Source organism: Oncorhynchus clarkii, chromosome 3 (genome assembly GCF_045791955.1).
Source record: "Oncorhynchus clarkii lewisi isolate Uvic-CL-2024 chromosome 3, UVic_Ocla_1.0, whole genome shotgun sequence".
Classification (NCBI taxonomy): domain Eukaryota; kingdom Metazoa; phylum Chordata; class Actinopteri; order Salmoniformes; family Salmonidae; genus Oncorhynchus; species Oncorhynchus clarkii.
In genome coordinates this window covers 48,828,030-48,847,443 of record NC_092149.1, presented here as the reverse complement: position 1 = coordinate 48,847,443, position 19,414 = coordinate 48,828,030, and the positions used below count along the sequence as shown (strand labels likewise).

Sequence of the window (19,414 nt, the reverse complement as noted above, 5' to 3'; positions counted from 1 at the left end):
CATGGATTTATTAGGAAAAGTTTATTTAAGAAATTGAGCACAAAAATACTATTCATACAAAAGTATTTAAACAAATTGTTTGAGATGACAGTTGACACTTAATGGCACTGCTGATATAATGTGTGCACTGATGGCATCATAAGATCACATTCAAGGCATTGGGTCGTTTCAACCATAAAAAGATAACAATGATAACATTTACAACAGTCACCGAGACTGCAGCATGGGGGTCATTATTAACAGCTTGAAGGCTTTTGAATGTTACTTGCATCAATGCCTCAATAATGAACACTGAACCGAGCATACATTTTGAATTGCATAGAGAAGTAACACAGAGCCACAAATCTACATGTCCCAATTTCAGGAGAAAACACTGAACAAAACAATATAGAAATGTAACCCTGAATTGTGGGGGTCTTGAATTACTTTCTGAAAATGCTATTCGACAGAGTAAATGTGTCGTTTGTATATATCTTTTTTAAATGTTGGGTCTCTGGTTCATGTTCAGTAGGCACAAAACAGGACTGGAGAGGTACTACAGGAACTTATCCTATAAGAAGGGTTAATTACATTTTCCCTTTCAAAATATTGCTATGTTGTGCCCTACTGAACAAGACCCAGAGTTCAACTGGTGTATGGCATAGATGCGTTACCCACAAATCGTGGATGGTCCTCAATATGTAAAATAACTCCCAATCTGTTGAGTCCCTCAGTTAATGTAGAAATCCCAAAAAGACAACAGTAAACTTCATAGTTACAATTTGGCCATCCTGACCTTAAAGGTTTAATCTTGCAATGTCGTCCAAACACTTTCCATGTTAAACTAACAAAATGGAAGAAATCAGTATCAAAAGCATGTTTAACATTACCAGACAAGATAACAATTTACATGAATTCAAGCATTACCCAGGTTTTTAAAAAATCCTTTGGACAAAGGTGCCAAAATAGGCTTCCAGTTCCCAGACTTGGCAACAGTCAGATTTATGGGAAGGGGGAGGTTCATGATGAAAGCAGGTTAGTTCTCTTTCTGCAAACTACATATTGCTGTGCTACAACTCAAATGTAACTGTTGTTTCTGGTGGTTGACCCAAAATAGTTACCCATTTGCTCATTGTAAGCTGTTGCACATGGAAGACAGTTATTCACTCCATAATATCACTTCTAACACCAACTATTACCATACCAGTTAACATCCCCAAACACCGACTCATCGTGGTTCCCTATTCCTCACAAAACACACACACAAAAAATTACACATTGACATGTTTTTGCAACACGCTTGGGTTGCCCATACCTTAGAATGGCTGAAATGTAAACTCCAGTTTTAGGTTGAAGGCAAACTTAAGATTGACCTCTAAACTCCAGCAGAGGGAAAAACTACAAACAAGAGGAAACACTAGTATTCCAACCCACCCAAAAAACAGCACAGCTACCCTGAGACGAATAGGAATGTTCTGAAAACTAGTTTGTGGACACTTTGGTTCTTCAGATGTGCTCAAGTATAGCTGGGTAGGAAGGCGCTGCTCGTTAAGTTTGGCATGTTTCCCTTGAACGTTCACTGGACTCAACACTGAAAGAAAGATGGATTCATCCTCCTCAAGTCACATACACACCTTTCCCCACACAATGCTCCCTGGTACCCCTACTGTCCCAGATGCAAGAATCTATCCTGAGAGGGCCAGGTGGACCAATGACAAAGTTATGCTCGTAAACCTGAAGGCAAGGGGAAAAATGTTTAACGTCAGTTTGAAGTATAGAGTAAAATTGTCTACATAACATCCATTCATTGATTCCATCCACTATAAAAAATTAAAACATAGATATGCCATGCAAATTACTACTGAAGATGTACTTCTTGTGACGCGTGGCACAGCCTACTCACCTTTCTCGCAGGTGCTGCTTTGCTTCTCCTGGGCAAGGTTGAGGCGGTTCTGCTCCACGGCCGTCCCGTTGGACTCGGGGCTGTTGCTCCTCGAAGTGCTGCTGTTGTCCTCATTCTGGTAGGCCAGGTCCAGGTGCTGCTGGGCCAGCTTTAGGTGCCGCCTTAGCCTCTCCAGCTCCCGCTGCGACGCCTCGTCCCCAAACGACTCACGGCCCGAGTCGCCCAGGTTGTAATCCAATCGCATACCTTTTGGGTCCTTCTTCAGCACTGTGTTGTAGCCTGGAGGAGCTGTGGGCACCTGGCGGCCACATTGTGAGGGATGCTGGCTGGCCAGTTGGTGGGGGGTTGGGGGGCGAGGACGAGGGCGGCAGAAACAGTCCCGTATGCCGCTATAACCCAGGTGGAGGATCTCCAGCACAGTGAAAAGCAGACAGAGGGTGCTCACCGCATACATAATGAACAGGAAGATGGTTTTCTCCGTGGGACGCGACACGAAGCAGTCCACTGTGTGGGGGCAGGGCGAGCGCATGCACACGTACGAGGGAGACACCTCCAGGCCGTAGAGAATGTACTGGCCGAACAGAAAGGAGACCTCGAAAGCAGCCCGTGACAGCAGCTGGAACACGTACACCTTCATGAGGCCGTCGCGCTTGATGCGCCGGCGTCCATCGTGCTTCTTGCTAGGCTTCTCCTTCTTCTCCAACTCGATCTCCTCGGAGATCATGGGGTCCTCCTCGCCATTGTCCTCCGCCTCCTCGTAGTTCCGGTTGGTCCCTAGGCTGACCATCGGCATCCTCTTCCCACGGGGCTTGTACTCATCGTCGTCCATGCGAGCGATTTTGTGCATGGCGAAGCCCAGGTACAGAATAGTGGGGGTGGTGATCATGATCACCTGGAACACCCAGAAGCGGATGTGCGAGAGTGGTGCAAAGGCGTCGTAGCACACATTCTCGCAACCAGGTTGGTGGGTATTGCACACAAACTTGCTCTGTTCATCGTAGTAGATGGACTCGCCTCCCACAGCAGTCAACACAATGCGGAAGACGATAAGCAGTGTGAGCCAGATCTTGCCCACAAAGGTAGAGTGGTTGGAGATCTCGTCCAGGAGACGCGTCAGGAAACTCCAGCTCATGGTGCCTCCGGGGTGGGGGGAGAGAGACTTTCAGATCTATATGGGGGAAAGAGGGAGGGAAAATTAGCAAATTAGACTATTGTATAGGAGCACCTGAAAGTGAGGCAGTATCTAGAATCAATATTCAAATATTAGATTTCTCAAGAAATGTCTAACCAGGCTCTATAATGACATCAGCCTCAACTACCAGAAGCGTGCAGCTCATTGCTGAAGAATGATGAGGGATTCCTCCTCAGTACGAGAGTTTGCAACAGTGTGAGAGCCAAAGATAAAATCAGATTCAGTGCCCACAAATATTACAATATGGAAACTGCCTAAATAATATGAAGATAAGACCTTTTGCCTGTAGGGCAGCAGTACATTAAGTACACCAACAAACTGAAGTGTGTAGATGTGTTATACACCTGCATGTACCAATAAAATGATAAAATGTGTCTCCAGTGATGAAGGCCTTTTTCTGTTTGACAGTGTAGGCCACTTTCTATGTAAGAGGACAAAAATGTGGTGATCCATCAGCAAGATATCAGTAATGTCCACCAGGTGGCATTAACAGCAATGTGTCTCAAAGGCCGCTCAGTGTGGATAACAGAAGTTCCCTCTTGAGAAGGCACATGTTCGGGCAAGGATCTCATGCAATAGGCCTATATCACTAGGCCCAACTGGAATGTCTTCTCATTAAAACAGCTGTAAGTCTAAATCATGTACCAGCTTCCAAGCCATCTAGGGCTACAAACGCAAATCAAATGTCACATGCGCTGAATGAAACAGATGTTGACCGTGCCGTGAAGTGCTTACTTACAAGCCCTTAACCAGCAATGCAATTGAGACAATATTTACTAAATAAAGTTTATATATATATATATATATATGGTTCAGCAGTCGTATGGCTTGGGGGGGGGGGGGGGTAGATGCTTTTAAAGAACCGTTTGGACCTAGACTTGGTGCTCACTCCCTTGTTATCAAAGCAGTGCAGCCCAATTCTGATATTTTTTTTAGAACAATCCCATTAGATATTTTCACCACAGATATTTTTCAGAGCTGATCCTTTGATTTATTGGGATCCCCATTAGCCACAGCAAATGGCGAAAGCTGGTCTTACTGGGGTCCGACACGAAAAACATTTTTTTTTTTTTTACAAAAGACTTTACAATTTACATACATTAACATGTACTGTGTGTGCATTAACCAGTTACACATATATGTCAGTCCATACACACAAGTAGGTCACATGAGAGGTGTTGTGCCGGGAGGCGTTGCTTTATTTGTTTAAAAAACAAAAACAGGTTTGCTGTTCACTTGCGCTATATAAGATTGGAGTTCAATGCACTCATGGCTCTGTATAACACTGTACATTTCCTAGAAACGTCTTTAGAACCATTGAATCTACACCGAACAAAAATAAACACAACATGTAAGGTTTTGGTCCCATGTTTCATGTGCTGAAATAATAAACATTCCAGAAATCTTTCATTCAAAAAAAATCTTTCATTCAAAAAGCTTATTGGGCCCAAATTTGTTAACATCCCTGTAGGCGAGCATTTTTCCTTTGCCAAGATAATCCATCCACAAAGCCCTTTTGTTGGGAAAAACTAATTCTGACTGACTGGGCTTGGCTCCCCAGTGGGTGAGCCTAATGTGAAATCCATAGATTAGGGCCTAATGAATTTGGACTGATTTCCTTATATGAACTGTATGTAACTCAGTAAAATCTTTGAAATGGTTGCATTTATATTTATATTCAGTGTATGTATTTGAAAAATGTTAAAAGGTATACTTCACCCAAATTACTATTGGTTTCCTTACCCTGTAAGCAGTCAATGAACAAGGTATGACAGTAGGCAGGTTTCCATTGACCCAGGTTTATTTGACAAAAGCAAAATCATTGCGACATGTACAGAGCATGCGGAAAGTATTCAGACTAGAGGTCTACCGATTATGATTTTTCAACGCCGATACAGAGTATTGGAGGACCATAGATGCCGATCAAATCGGCCAATTTATTTGTATTTATAATAATGACAATTACAACAATACTGAATTAACACTTATTTTAACTTAATTGATTTTATTGATATATTTCGCCTCAAGTAAATAATGAAACATGTTCAATTTGGTTTAAATAATGCAAAAACAAAGTGTTGGAGAACTAAAAGTGCAATATGTTCCATGTAAAATATGTGCCATGTAAGAAAGCTAACGTTTCAGTTCCGCTCAGAACATGAGAACATATGAAAGCTGGTGGTTCCTTTTAACATGAGTCCTCAATATTCCCAGGTAAGAAGTTTTATGTTGTAGTTATTATAGGACTATTTCCCTCTATACCATCTGTATTACATTAACCTTTGACTATTGGATGTTTTTATGGGCACTTTAGTATTGTCAGTGTAACAGTATAGCTTCCGCTCCTCCCTGGGCTCGAACCAGCAACACAACGACAATTAGCGCGCACTAACTAGCTAGCCATTTCACTTCGGTTACACGGGCCTCATCTCGGGAGTTGATAGGCTTGAAGTCATAAACAGCGCAATGTTTGACGCACAACGAAGAGCTGCTGGCAAACGCACAAAAGTGCTGTTTGAATGAATGTTTACACGCCTGCTTCTGCCTACCACCGCTCCGTCAGATACTTGTATGCTCAGTCAGATTGTATGCAACGCAGGACACGCTAGATAATATCTAGTAATATCATCAACCATGTGTAGTTAACTAGTGATTACGATTGATTGTTTTTTATAAGATAAGTTTAATGCTAGCTAGCAACCTACCTTGGTTTACTGCATTCGCGTAACTCCTTGTGGAGTGCAACGAGAGAGAGGCAGGTCGTTATTCCGTTGGACTAGTTAAGGTTGCAAGATTGGTTCCCCTGAGCTGACAAGGGGAAAATCTGCCGTTCTGCCCCTGAACAAGGCAGTTAACCCACTGTTCCTAGGCCGTCATTGAAAATAAGAATGTGTTCTTAACTGACTTGCCTAGTTAAATAAAGATTAAATAAAAGGTGTTAAATTAAAAATAAACAAATCGGCGCCCAAAAATACCGATTTCCAATTGTTATGAAAACTTGAAAATCGGCCCTATTTAAAATCGGCCATTCCGATTAATCGGCCGACCTCTAATTCAGACCCCTTGACTTTTTCCACATTTTGTTACGTTACAGCCTTATTCTAAAATAGAGGCACAAAATTGAGCTCAGGTGCATCCTGTTTCCATTGATCATCCTTGATGTTTCTACAGTCGTGGCCAAAAGTTGAGAATTACACAAATATTTCACAAATTTGCATATACTCCAGAATGTTATGAGTGATCAAATGAATTGCAATTACTTGCAAAGTCCCTCTTTGCCATGCAAATGAACTGAATCCCCCAAAAACATTTCAACTGCATTTCAGCCCTACCACAAAAGGACCAGCTGACATCATGTCAATGGTTCTCTGGTTTACACAGGTGTGAGTGTTGACGAGATCACTCTGTCATGCTGATTGAGTTTGAATAAAAGACTGGAAGCGTCAAAAGGAGGGTGGTGCTTGGAATCATTGCTCTTCCTCTGTCAACCATGGTCACCTGCAAGGAAACACGTGCAGTCATCATTGCTTTGCAGAAAATGGGCTTCACAGGAAAGGATATTGCTGGCAGTAAGATTGCACCTAAATCAACCATTTATCAGATCACCAAGAACTTCAAGTAGAGCGGTTCAATTGTTGTGAAGGCGGCTTCAGGGCGCCCAAGAAAGTCCAGCAAGTGCCAGGACCGTCTCCTAAAGTTGATTCAGCTGCGGGATCGGGGCACCACCAGTACAGAGCTTGCTCAGGAATTGCAGCAGGCAGGTGTTAGTGCATCTGCACGGACAGTGAGGCGAAGACTTTTGGAGGATGGCCTGGTGTCAAGAAGGGCAGCAAAGAAGACATTTCTCTCCAGGAAAAACATCAGGGACAGACTGATATTCTGCAAAAGATACAGGGTTGGACTGCTGAGGACTGGGGAAAAGTAATTTTCTCTGATGAATCCCCTTTCCAATTGTTTGGGGCATCCAGAAAAAAGCTTGTCCGGAGAAGACAAGGTGAGCGCTACCATCAGTCCTGTGTCATGCCAATAGTAAAGCATTCTGAGACCATCCATGTGTGGGGTTGCTTCTCAGCCAAGGGAGTGGGCTCACTCACAATTTTGCCTGAGAACACAGCCGTGAATAAAGAATGGCACCAACACATCCTCAGAGAACAACTTCTCCCAACCATCCAGGAACAGTTTGGTGAAGAACAAAGCCTTTTCCAGCATGATGGAGCACCTTGCCATAATATATAAAACACACACACACACTCAGACATTGCTCAAAACCTAATATTTCGAAATGAGGTTATTTTACTTTTTAGGTGCATGTGTATTGTTAGATATTACTCCACTGTTGGAGTTAGGAACACAAGTATTTTGCAACAACCGTAATAACATATGCTAAATATGTGTGTGTGACCAATAAAATTAGATTTGACTTTCGCCACACTGCTCATAAAGACCAAAACATGTTTACCTGACACACCATCTACTACTTTTTCCTTCATGTGAATACATCTCAATTTTCCGTGTATTGCACTTGCAGTTTGTGGGCTATTAGCATTAGCTGCAACGTTCTCCTCTACCCTGGCAGTCTCTCTGTCACAGTCTCTCTGTCACAGTCTCTCTGTCACAGTCTCTCTGTCACAGTCTCTCTGTCACAGTCTCTCTGTCACAGTCTCATTTGCAGATGGGTTAAAGAACCCTAGCAGTGTTCATTGTGTTAATTGACTAGTCATTGTTTATTTTGGCTAGCCATTCCATTCAGTCAAGCTTTTCCCTTTTAAAATTCCTGTGGATTAAAACGTAACCCAGCAACGAAAATGCCACTGACAGCTACTCCTGCCACACACACACACACACCCTCGCCGCACTGTCTGCAGACAGGCAGAGAGAAAGCTTATGGTTTGGACAGTTTGGAGGATGGATGAGATGTTTCTGATAATCACAGAGAGTCTAATTAAATTTGGAACTTAAAATTGAATGCCATGTGTGAAAAACACAGAATTCTGCACTAACGCAACATCTGAAATTAAAATAATTACCCAGCAATAAATAAATAACCCACTTCTGGGACAAAAATTACATGCAAAACAGAAACGCAGCAAAAGAGTAAAAAGTAGGGGTGTACCGGTACATGTAATCCGACCGAACCATTCCCTTCCTCACTGTGAACCCCAATGAATAACTTTTTTTTTTTTTTACGTACTATATAAAAAACACTAGGCATAGGCTATGCGCCTACGCTACGTTGTAGGCCTGCCTTTAAAGTAAATATCTGTCTATTCCGTTTAAACATTGGCAACCTATGTGCACATTGTAATACAAATGATATATCTTATTAGTTAATTTCAAAATTTAATTTTGTGAGGCGCAGCAGGGAACTAATTCTTTACCATGGCGAGTGGTGGGGCCGATAGAATTGGAGGAAACACCATGGTTTAAATCTCAAATTTTGGAACATTTTGCCTTCCCAGTAGATTGCAACGGCGATGGACAGAGAGTTGTGGTTACAACTTTAACAGTATTTATCCACACACACTATGCAGCTGCCAACACCTCATATGTTAACACATTTACGCTGACGTCACCCCAGTACACCAGCGCAAGACTGAAACAAATAAAAAAGATTCTTCCTTCAAGTTGATTCTGACCGGGCGAAAGAAATTACAAGACTGATAGGTAGGCTGTTTATATTTGTTTACAGTCTGATTTGTAGCCGCCCATTCTTGGTGGTTAAGAATAGGGGATTCAGCACCTCGTAAAAAAAACTCTTCGAAATTCCCTCTAGCATTATTATTTTTAGCACATGGGTAGTACCCGCTCTTTTTAAGCAAACCAAAGCTTTCAATGAATTGGCCACTGCATCCTGTGATGCGCTTACTTCTTAGGGATAGCGTCCTTTTTTCCAATTTTCACATAAAATTACATAAACAAATCTAACTGCCTGTAGCACGGATATGCATATTCTTGGTACCATTTGAAAATAAACATTTTGAAGTTTGTGGAAATGTCAATTGAATGTAGGAGAATGACACAGGAGAATGACACAATAGAAGAAATACGAGGGAGAAAAACAACCGTTTCTTTTGTATTTATTTTCTACCACCATCTTTGAAATGCACCAGAAAGGTTGTAATACCGATGGTGCCCACAGGAGGGCAGCAGTGTATGTGCAAAGTTTCAGACTAATAACTTGAAGTATGAGCAAGCTACATGACAATTTGTGTGAAGTCACCCAGGTGTCCTTCACGATTTGCCAAAATGTACATTTAGATTACACTTTTCTGCAAGAATATCGTCAAATCTGTATACTTGGACATTGATTTGGCTTTTCCAGTATTAGTAGCCATATTGTAAGTTTTCATAACTCTCCATATTCTTGCAATTTTTGTCCAAAAGGAAAAGGCTTGCAAAATTCTGCGACAGATACAGGGTTTCCACATACTCCCGTAAAGCCAAGCTCATTGGCTATCTAGCTATTTTTGACCCCGATTGGTGCTTATTTGACAAAGTAACAGTCAAAACAAGTGAACACCGCCCGAGTCATCGGCGCGCCATGAAGGCGTCGCTCTCTGACCAAATTTGGTGTCATATAGGATATAGTACACTCCTAATGATATAGTGAAGTCTGGTTACGTTCTAGGATCTCTGAGGAATACATAAACGTAATTTGACTGGTTGAAACAACATTTAGGGTTAGATTTTCAGATTCCTTTCTTTGCAAACTGAACAAGTGGAAATACAAAATCAATCGTGCATGCTATATGGACCTTTTTTAGGATATGAAAAAGGATTTCATCTAACAAAGCAACACTTCATGTCATCTCTGATAAATCAGAGCAAGATTTCAGAATGTAAGTACACATTTCACCTTCAGAGGTGAATTTATCAAACCTGTCGCTGTGAAAAAAGGTGTTGTTTTGAGCTCTCCTCAAACAGTAGCATGGTATTTTTCACAGTAAAGGCTACTGTAAATTGGACAGTGAAGTTATATTAACAAGAATTTAAAGCTTAAAGCTTTCGGCCGATATAAGACACTTATATGGACCGACATTTATTGTTTCTCTAAAAATCTGCGATCGACACATGGCGCTACATGATTTACAATTGTCCCGACGGGACATCTATCCCTAATTAACTTCTTTGGGATAAGGGGCAGCATTTTCACTTTTGGATGAAAAGCGTTCCCAGAGTAAACTGCCTCCTACTCAGGCCCAGATGCTAATATATGCATATTATTATTAGTATTGGATAGAAAACACTCTGAAGTTTCTAAAACTGTTTGAACGATGTCTGTGTGTATAACAGAACAGAACTCACATGGCAGGAAAAACCTGAGAAAAAAATCCAAACAGGAAGTGGGAAATCTGAGGTTCGTAGTTTTTGAACTTTTTGAGCCCCTATCGAATACACAGTGAGATATGGGTCATTTTGCACTTCCTAAGGCTTCCACTAGATGTCAACCGTCTTTAGAACATTGTTTCAGGCTTCTATTGTGAAGGGGGGCTGGATGAGAGGGGATTGAGTCAGAGGTCTGGCAGCAGCCTCGATCTCAGTCACGCGCATTTCACATGAGAGGTAGCTCTCGTTCCATTGCTTTTCTACAGACAATGGAATTCTCCGGTTAGAACATTATTGAACATTGATGATAAAAACATCCTAAAGATTGATTCTATATACTTAGTTTGACAAGTTTCTACACCCTTTAATATAACTTTTTGAACTTTTCAGTCGATGTTCAGCTGGTCCTGAACGCGCTTATGGATTTGTTTACAAAACGCCCTAACAAAAGAAACTATTTGGACATAAATTATGGACTTTATGGAATAAATCAAACATTTGTCGAACTGGGATTCCTGTGAGTGCATTCTGATGAAGATCATCAAAAGTGAATATTTATAATGCTATTTCTGACTGATGTTGATTGCGCAACATGGCTGATATTTATTTTGGCTGTTTTGGGCTCTGAGCACCGTACTCAGATAATGCTTTTTCCGTAATATATAGAAAAAATCTGACAGATTTCTCCTTAACACAGGTAACGATTGGAGGACAGAGGAGCCTCTTAAAGAAGAAGTTACAGGTCTGTGAGCCAGAAATCGTGCTTGTTTGTAGGTGACCACATACTTATTTTCCACCATAATTTGCAAATAAATTCATTAAAAATCTTACAATGTGATTTTCTGGATTTTTCTTCTCATTTTGTCGGCCATAGTTGAAGTGTACCTATGATGAAAATTACAGGCCTCATCTTTTTAAGTGGGAGAACTTGCACAATTGGTGGCTGACTAAATACTTGTTTGCCCCACTGTATATAACGTAGGTAGATGACAGAATGACGCCACAAAAAATAAAGCGTTACACGTGCACCACAGCATTCCTAACCTAGCCCACAATGTCCACTGTGTGGATCGAGCAGTCAACAAGTCGAGCAGTCATTTGAAAGAGTAAGAACATTTCAGCGAGACAACTCAAAATGCGAAATTCCTTAACGTCAAGATAATTGAATTCATTGGCCTTGACAATCAACCGTTCTCTGTCGTGGATGATGTTGGCTTTCACCGACTGGTCGAGTACTGGTACACACTACCAAGTAGGCGCTATTTTTCAGATGTTGCCCTACCGGAGTACCACAGTATTGTTAAAACAAATCCATGAGCTACTTGCTTCACGACTGACATTAGGACCAGCGATGTCAGCCCCATGAGCATTATGAGTCTGACAGCACAGTGGGTCGACGAGGATTTCGTACTGAGGAAAGCTGTATTGCATGTTCAAGAATGTGCTGGTTCTCATACCGCTGCTGCCATTTCAATGGCATTTGAGAATGTGTTTGAAACATGAACAAACATGAAACATGAATTCCTTTGGTTACATTTAAACCACAGGAAAATGTTTTGCATACATTTTATGTAAGCTTGCTAGCTAGCCTGTGGTTGTTGCATAGCAACCAGTCTAGCAATGAGACTTTTCTGGCAGAATGTATTCATTAACTTATTTATGAAAGCAACATTTTCAATTTAGATGTGTAGTTTCTTGCCTTACTGTGTTGGCAACCAGTTTTTAAAAGCAATAAGGTACCTCAGGGGTTAATGATATATAACCTAAATACCACGGCTAAGGGCACTCCGCATTGAGTCGTGCTTAAGAACAACCCTTAGCCGTGGTATATAGGCCATATACCACACCCCATTGGGCCTTATTGCTGAAGTATATTGAGCGAGTCAACTTTTTAACTGTGTCTCCAAATCTTTTTGAAAATCAGAGCATATATGTGCCTGAAATTCTACATCAAACATTGTAACCGCGGCGGCTTCACCCGGGACATCCATAATCTTTCTGCCACAGCACTGTGAAGCGCAGCAGATTGAAGCTTGTAATTGGTTTAATAAGGGACCGGGACCAAGGCGATTGGATGCGTTCGTAAAGAAATGTCCCTTATGATTAGAGTGGACTGCAGCCACGGCAGACTGGACAGGCACGTTCATTCTAAGCGCCGATCAAAGTCTATGAAGTCAAAATATCAGCATGGCAACTTGAAAGCTGTTTTGTAAACATAAACGTCAAGAAATACATTTGCTTTCACACCTGTCCCAAAATGCTTCCTTATGACAGCATGTGATAATAGGCTGTCACATACTACTACTGATTTAAAATAGGGTTGGGCGGTATCCAGATGTTCATATCGTCCTTGTCTCATGCCGGGATTTATGGTATTATTGTCTTTGTACACAAGTGGGCATCCCCCCAAAAGGGGAAATTAGGTGTATACCAGAATGCTACCAAATGTAGCACAAGTAATAGCAAATTTCCATTGAGCCTGCTATCAAAATATGTTAAAGAACTAAAATGATTTAACGAATTGCAAAGACAGGCAATCCAGCTACCGAATGTAATTTTTGGTGAGTTACAAGCAAATGTGAACGAGAGACATTGTGCAAATGAACAAAGTTGAGATGCATGCTTGTCTGAAGGAAAAACAGTTCCTGCTCTGGAGCAACATGTGTACAAAGCTGTGTCTGTGTGGAGTCTAGAGTTGCTAGGGCAACTGGCCTGCCTGCTCTGCACAGAGAAGATGGTGGAGAAGCAGACCGGCCAAGAACTGAGAGGAGAATATTGGGGAGGAGCAGACAGGGCGAGAACAGAGGAGAAAAAAACCCTCTAGGAAATCAAAAGATAGCAGTGGCAGCTGTAAAGATAACTCATCCAAAGGGCGTTGACTTCGAAAACATGGCAGAAAGCTAACACAATATGATGCCCCATCACCTTATTAATTCAGCCACTTACTTACATGGGTAGCGGTAACGCAGAATTCTTAAATTTTTCACGTATGACAACATATCTTGCTGTGTTTTGTAAACTGCGATCTAAAAGGTTTCTATTGTAATTTCATCAGACTCATTTTGTGCTTCAATTGCACTTCTCCACTCAGATGAGAATTTGCGACGATGCTCTGACTGATGTACCTTTCTCCCGGGCTTTTCTCAGGGTAGCCAACATACACTTCTCTGATAAAATGCCAGATTAACTTTAAGAAAAACATTAGGAAATGTAGCTTGCTACATTCTTTCTATGAAGTATGATGGCCACGCATCGTTTTTGCAACAACAAAAATACAATTAAAAAGCAATGTATGCTCACTTGTGGCTGCCAGCCAAATAGCATTGCACTTCTGTCGTCATCTGATGAAAATACAATTTCTGCCGAATGTGTTGCACTAATGTATTTTCTGTGAATGGAAACTATAGTTGCACGTCCCCGATCACCATTTAACCAACAACAAAAAAACGTGACCCCTGTCAATACACCGCTAGACTCACCTGCTCCTGCTTTCTCCCTTTGTGCTATTTACAAACAAACATGTGACCTGCTGAACTGCTCTGGGGAACTACGGTAAACTTCATAATACAAAATAATGTGACAGGTGAAATTTAGAACGCAATATGCAAGTATTTACTTAAAGTATTACAAATATGAAAATGTATTGAAAAACCATCACTTTGCCATTTCCAAATACCCTGGTATATAAGGTACACCACCCAAGTCGAATTGAATCCACCACTTTCATTAGCCCAGATCCATAAGCTACATTAAATTCACCTTGTTTGGACATTGGCAATTTAGCACTAGGTTAATTAGGCTGTAACACTGAAAAGGCACGTTTAGCATGAATTTTGGAAGGGTGACCTGATTATCAACATTATTTTGCCCAAACAGATTGTAAACCCAAATGTGTAACTGATTCTAGCTTTCACTTCCTGACTAATGTCTTGAGATGTTGCTTCAATATATCCACATAATTTCCCTTCCTCATGACGCCATCTATTTTGTGAAGTGCACCAGTCCCTCCTGCAGCAAAGCACCCCCACAACATGATGCTGCCACCCCCTTGCTTCACGGTTGGGATGGTATTCTTCGGCTTCCAAGCCCTCGTTTACTCCAGCATCTTCACACGGTCCTTTGCTGTTGTTCTGGAATTGATTTGCACTTTTCGCACCAAAGTACGTTCATCTCTAGGAGACAGAACGCGTGTCCTTCCTGAGCTGTATGACGGCTGCTGTATGACGGCTGCGTACAGATGAACGAGGTACCTTCAGGCATTTGGAAATAGCTCCCAAGGATGAACCAGACTTGTGGAGGTCTACAATGTTCTGAGGTTTTGGCTGATTTCTTTTGATTTTCCCATGATGTCAAGCAAAGAGGCAGGGAGTTTGAAGGTAGGCCTTGAAATACATCCACAGGTACACCTCCAATTGACTCAAATTATGTCAATTAGCCTATCAGAAGCTTCTCAAGCCAGGACTTGCTGTTTAAAGGCACAGTCAACTTAGTGTATGTAAACTTCTGAACCCCTGGAATTGTGATACAGACAGATTACTTCACTTATAATTCAATGTAAATAAGTGTTGGAAAAATTACTTGTGCCATGCACAAAGTAGATGTCCTAACCGACTTGCCAAAACTATAGCTTGTTAACAAGACATTTGTGGAATGGTTGATAAACTAGTTAATGACGCCACCCACACACCCCTTCAAATTAGTGTATTTGGCTATTTCAGACACACCCGTTGCTGACAGCTGTATAAAATTGAGAACACATACATGCAATCTCCATAGACAAACAGTGGCAGTAGACCACTCTGACTGAAGAGCTCAGTGACTCAATGTGGCACCGTCATAGGATGCCACCTTTCCAACAAGTCAGTTTGTCAAATTTCTGCTCTGCTTGAGCTGCCCTGGTCAACTGTTAGTGCTATTATTGTGAAGTGGAAATGTTTAGGAGCAACAACAGCTCAGCCGCAGTTTCAGCACCCTGCAGATAAGGGGGGGGGGGGATTGATCTTGACAAAACATTTATGTATGGAGCTCGCTTTGTGCACAGGGGCATCGTCATGCTGAAACAGGAAAGTGCCTTCCCCAAACTGTTACCACAAAGTTGGAAGCACAGAAAGCATTAAGATTTCCCTTCACTGGAACAAAGTTGCCTAGCCCGAACCATGAAAAACACCCTCATACCACTATTCTTCCCCCATCCAATTTTACAGTTGTATTCGGGCATGTAGTGTTCTTCTGGCATGCACTAAACCCAGATTTGTCCATCGAACTGCCATTTGGTGAAGCACGATTCATCACTCCAGAAAACACGTCTCCAAAGCTCCAAAGTACAATGGCGGTGAGCTTTACACCACTCCAGCCGACACTTGGCATTGCATATGAAGATCTTAGGCTTGTGTGCGGCTCCTCGGCCATGGAAACCAATTTCATGAAGCTCCCAACAAACAATTGTTGTGCTGACGTTGCTTCCAGAGACAGTTTGGAACTCAGTAGTGAGTGTTGCAACAGAAGAAACACTAGAATCAGATTTTTACGCGCTACAGCACTCGGTGGTCCCGGTCTGTGAGCTTGTGTGGCCGTTGTTGCACCTAGACTTTCCACTTCACAATAACAGCACTTCAACGGTTCCACGTTTAAAAAAAAAATCACTGAGCTCTTCAGTAAGGCCATTCTCCTGCCAATATTTGACTATGGAGGTGGCATGGCTGTGTGCTCGATTTTATTCACCTGTCAGCCAGGGGTGTGGCTGAAATAGCCAAATCCACTCATTTGAAGGGTTGTCCACATCCTTTTCTATATAATTGTGTACCTCTAGGTGGAATTTCCAACAGTCCTATTTTAAAGGGATAGTTCACCCACATTAATTCCATATTGGTGTCTCAAAAAACATTCCGTGGCACAACGGTCTAAGGCACTGCATCTCAGTGCTAGAGGCTTCACTACAGACCCTGGTTCGATTCCAGGTTGTATCACAACCGGCTGTGATTGGGAGTCCCATAAGGCGGCGCGCAATTTCCCCAGCGTCGTCCGGGCTAAGGGTTTGGCCGGGGTAGTCTGTCATTGTAAATAAGAATTTGTTCTTATTTGACTTGCCTAGTTAAATAAAATACAATTTTTGTAAATGAACAAGGAGAGATTAATATTGGCACAAAACACTAAACTGGAAATAACTGTTGTAAGGCTGTCTTGTTAGACAACATAAAATTACAACATTACATAATGATTTCCTTACCTTGTAAGCAGTTTATGGACAAGGAAAGACAGAAAGACACGGTTTGGTTGCGCTTACCAGGCCTCTGTGTAAAATAAACTACTGTATTCTATTAACATTTCTAACTAATTCATTTCCCCCAGTTGCCATTCTCTAAATTTCATGCACACAAAAAAATATCATAGTAACTTCAAACCAAGTTGTTGAGTTGTGTTTATTCAACTTTAAAATAAATCTTAAATACACCTGACCTGTGAATTTTAAACATTTCTATTCCACCCTTGTCATGTGCCTAAAACCCCCGCTAGGGGTGACAGCATTGACAATCGCGATAGGAAACCTCAGATATCTCCAAAGATTGGCAACCCTGCTAAAATATTAAAATATTATTTGTCATGTCTCAAAATCGATATCCATCTTACCTCATATTGTTTTATTTGATATGAAAGGTGACGAGTTCAATGGTAGGTCAAACCTGTGTGTAGCCTTAATTCTCGCAGAGTATCCAGACTAGGCGACGCGATTTTCCAGATTTTTCGACCACCTTTTTCTTCCCTCCATTGATTTAGTCTCCCTAATTTTGACCATCCTACAAGGGTTAAAACCCCAATACATTTCTTACGTGAGATTTTGACCGTTGGTTTTCTTAGAGGATTATCCCAATTAACATGATTTTTTTTTTTTACACCTTATTGAAAATATGCGTTTCTGATTGGACACCGCCTGGGTTCGATCAAACTCAACTCTGGACCTCGATGCCAGTTCCATTGCATTTTTTTTGTTGTTGCATTGTTCCCCCTACAAATCAGCGATTTGATTTAGACCTGGTATACCAGGCGTGTGCAATTCAGAAAGAACTGAGGCTCCGGACCTCGGAGGGTAAGAGTTGAGTACCCTTGCCATAGGTGATGAAATCCACGTTCAGTTGCTTCCATCACTTTCACACAATGAAGGAACAAACTACTGTCCATTCAAGACCATGTAAATTGGTTAGCTTGCTATTTAGCGAGATACCTCTAGTAGCACGAATCAAACAATATACCGATGTACTAGCTAGCTACTTATCAATATCACATGTTAAACGCAGTACATTTGGAGAAAAATAAAATTGCTTCAAGAGGTACATGTATACAACTAACCTAGCTAAGCGCACAACATTCGTAAAATGGAAAAACAGCCTGGACACATTAACGCTCAGTTTTGTTGCTTGATAAACGTGTATTAATCTTACCTTGAAGCCGACTGCGTTTCTCAATTCTTTGAATTCAGCCTGTGTTCGAAACCCACTTCAAAAAATTCGGAACACTTTTCCCTCTTTCTCACCACAAAATACAAACGTCTCACTAGTTACACCATGGGATTGGATATATGCATGTGACTGTCTCTCCTCCGTCGCGGTTAAAACATTTTTTTTTTTTATACGGGACACACAAAGAACATCCCCAAATCCACCTCCCCCCGTGCGCACCCCACCCCCCTATTCAGGACCTTGTGAAATCTGAGACAAGGATGGTCGACACTCTTAATTCATCATTACCTTAGTCATAGCTTCGAGTTTTTCAGATACACTTTGATACATAGTGCCACCGAAACAGATTTAGCCGTGCGAGTAGCCGTTTACTTTGCAACTACACGACAGCAGTGCAATTTCTCAATAAATAATGTTCCCCTCCAGAGTTCATAGCCTGTGGCTAGCCTGGAAGTAAGAGAATGATTTATAATCTCAAACTATGTACACTATCAATAGGAATCTTCTAACTATCAAATATCCAAAATGTAGAATATGTACACATTGGTCATAATGAAATGTAGTCACCCCTATGATAGAGATTTAAGAAAAAATAATGGCAATTTCTTTTTTGTGAGTTTTCCGTTAGACGTGCTGTGACAACTGCCTAGTCATGGTATGATAAATTCCTAATGATTAAAGTCTGCTGAGTTTTGCATGCATGCTGGTGATGTGGGCATTTGAAATGGGCTACAATCCTCATTGTTGTGGGATGTACAGCAACAAGCCCTCAGCTGTTATGTTGCACATAGCCTTCCTGTTGGAGTGGGCATTCGGGAGTAGTTGTTATTTGAGACCATTCCTCTTTCACACTGTCTTTGACAAGACAGGGGAGGGAATACTTCCATATAACCTTTAAAATCTCCAGTGTCATCAGTTGGCACACTCAGGAAGTAAATCATATGTATTTTACAGCCTTCTGTGAGGTGGAGATGCTGATTCCTGGGTATTTTCATCCACACAATGACATCATCAACTAGACAGAAATTCCTTAGATTTCTTCTAGATTGGGAACATTCTGTATATTTCCCTCTTAAATTATTTCATCAATTTAACAGGGGAGCCTACCATTTGGTCGCCAACCAGTCAGTCAATTATCATGGTTTTTGTTGTTCCTCTATTCACAGAACGCAAGCCGACAAGGCACAGTATTACACATCGCTCTGTAGGCAATTGCAAAGTAAGCAGATGTATTGTGTTCAATAAATTGCTTGCCGAAAGGACTTCATGACTGTGGATGTCAGTTTTGATGTCTGGCCAAGGCGGTTTGGCGCTCAAAGCCCAACATAATGGTCTTCATTGTTTCATATGTGCTGCAAACAGGTCAGAGATGGAATGTGTCCCCCTTCTTAGGGAGATTTCACAAGTCTGCATTCATTCATGGACTTCAATGTGAGGTCCCCTCGTTAACTATAGTACAAGCCCCCTTTTCACCACAGAGGCAGAAACTAGACAGCAGGAACAAAGAACGTTGAGGTTTTCAAGTTGCTTGCCGATAATGTGTAGACCCTGGATTGGGCT

The 19,414-nt window shown here is 41.5% G+C and overlaps 1 protein-coding gene across 2 annotated transcripts; it reads right to left on the bottom strand.

Moving 5' to 3' along the window:
• Positions 1-6: 6 nt before the first annotated feature.
• On the bottom strand, positions 7-18,175 carry LOC139396538 (gap junction gamma-1 protein-like). 2 transcript variants are annotated; one of them, XM_071143527.1, is made up of 3 exons: positions 18,143-18,175; positions 1,883-3,050; positions 7-1,713 (listed from the first exon to the last, which is right to left on the bottom strand). In XM_071143527.1, the coding sequence occupies exons 2-3, from the start codon at positions 3,012-3,014 to the stop codon at positions 1,700-1,702; spliced, it is 1,146 nt and encodes a 381-aa protein (XP_070999628.1). In that variant the 5' UTR covers positions 3,015-3,050; positions 18,143-18,175; the 3' UTR covers positions 7-1,699. The 2 variants fall into 2 exon arrangements, with proteins under 2 accessions (XP_070999628.1, XP_070999627.1); XM_071143526.1 differs by lacking the exon at positions 18,143-18,175 and adding an exon at positions 17,837-18,005.
• Positions 18,176-19,414: the final 1,239 nt, after the last annotated feature.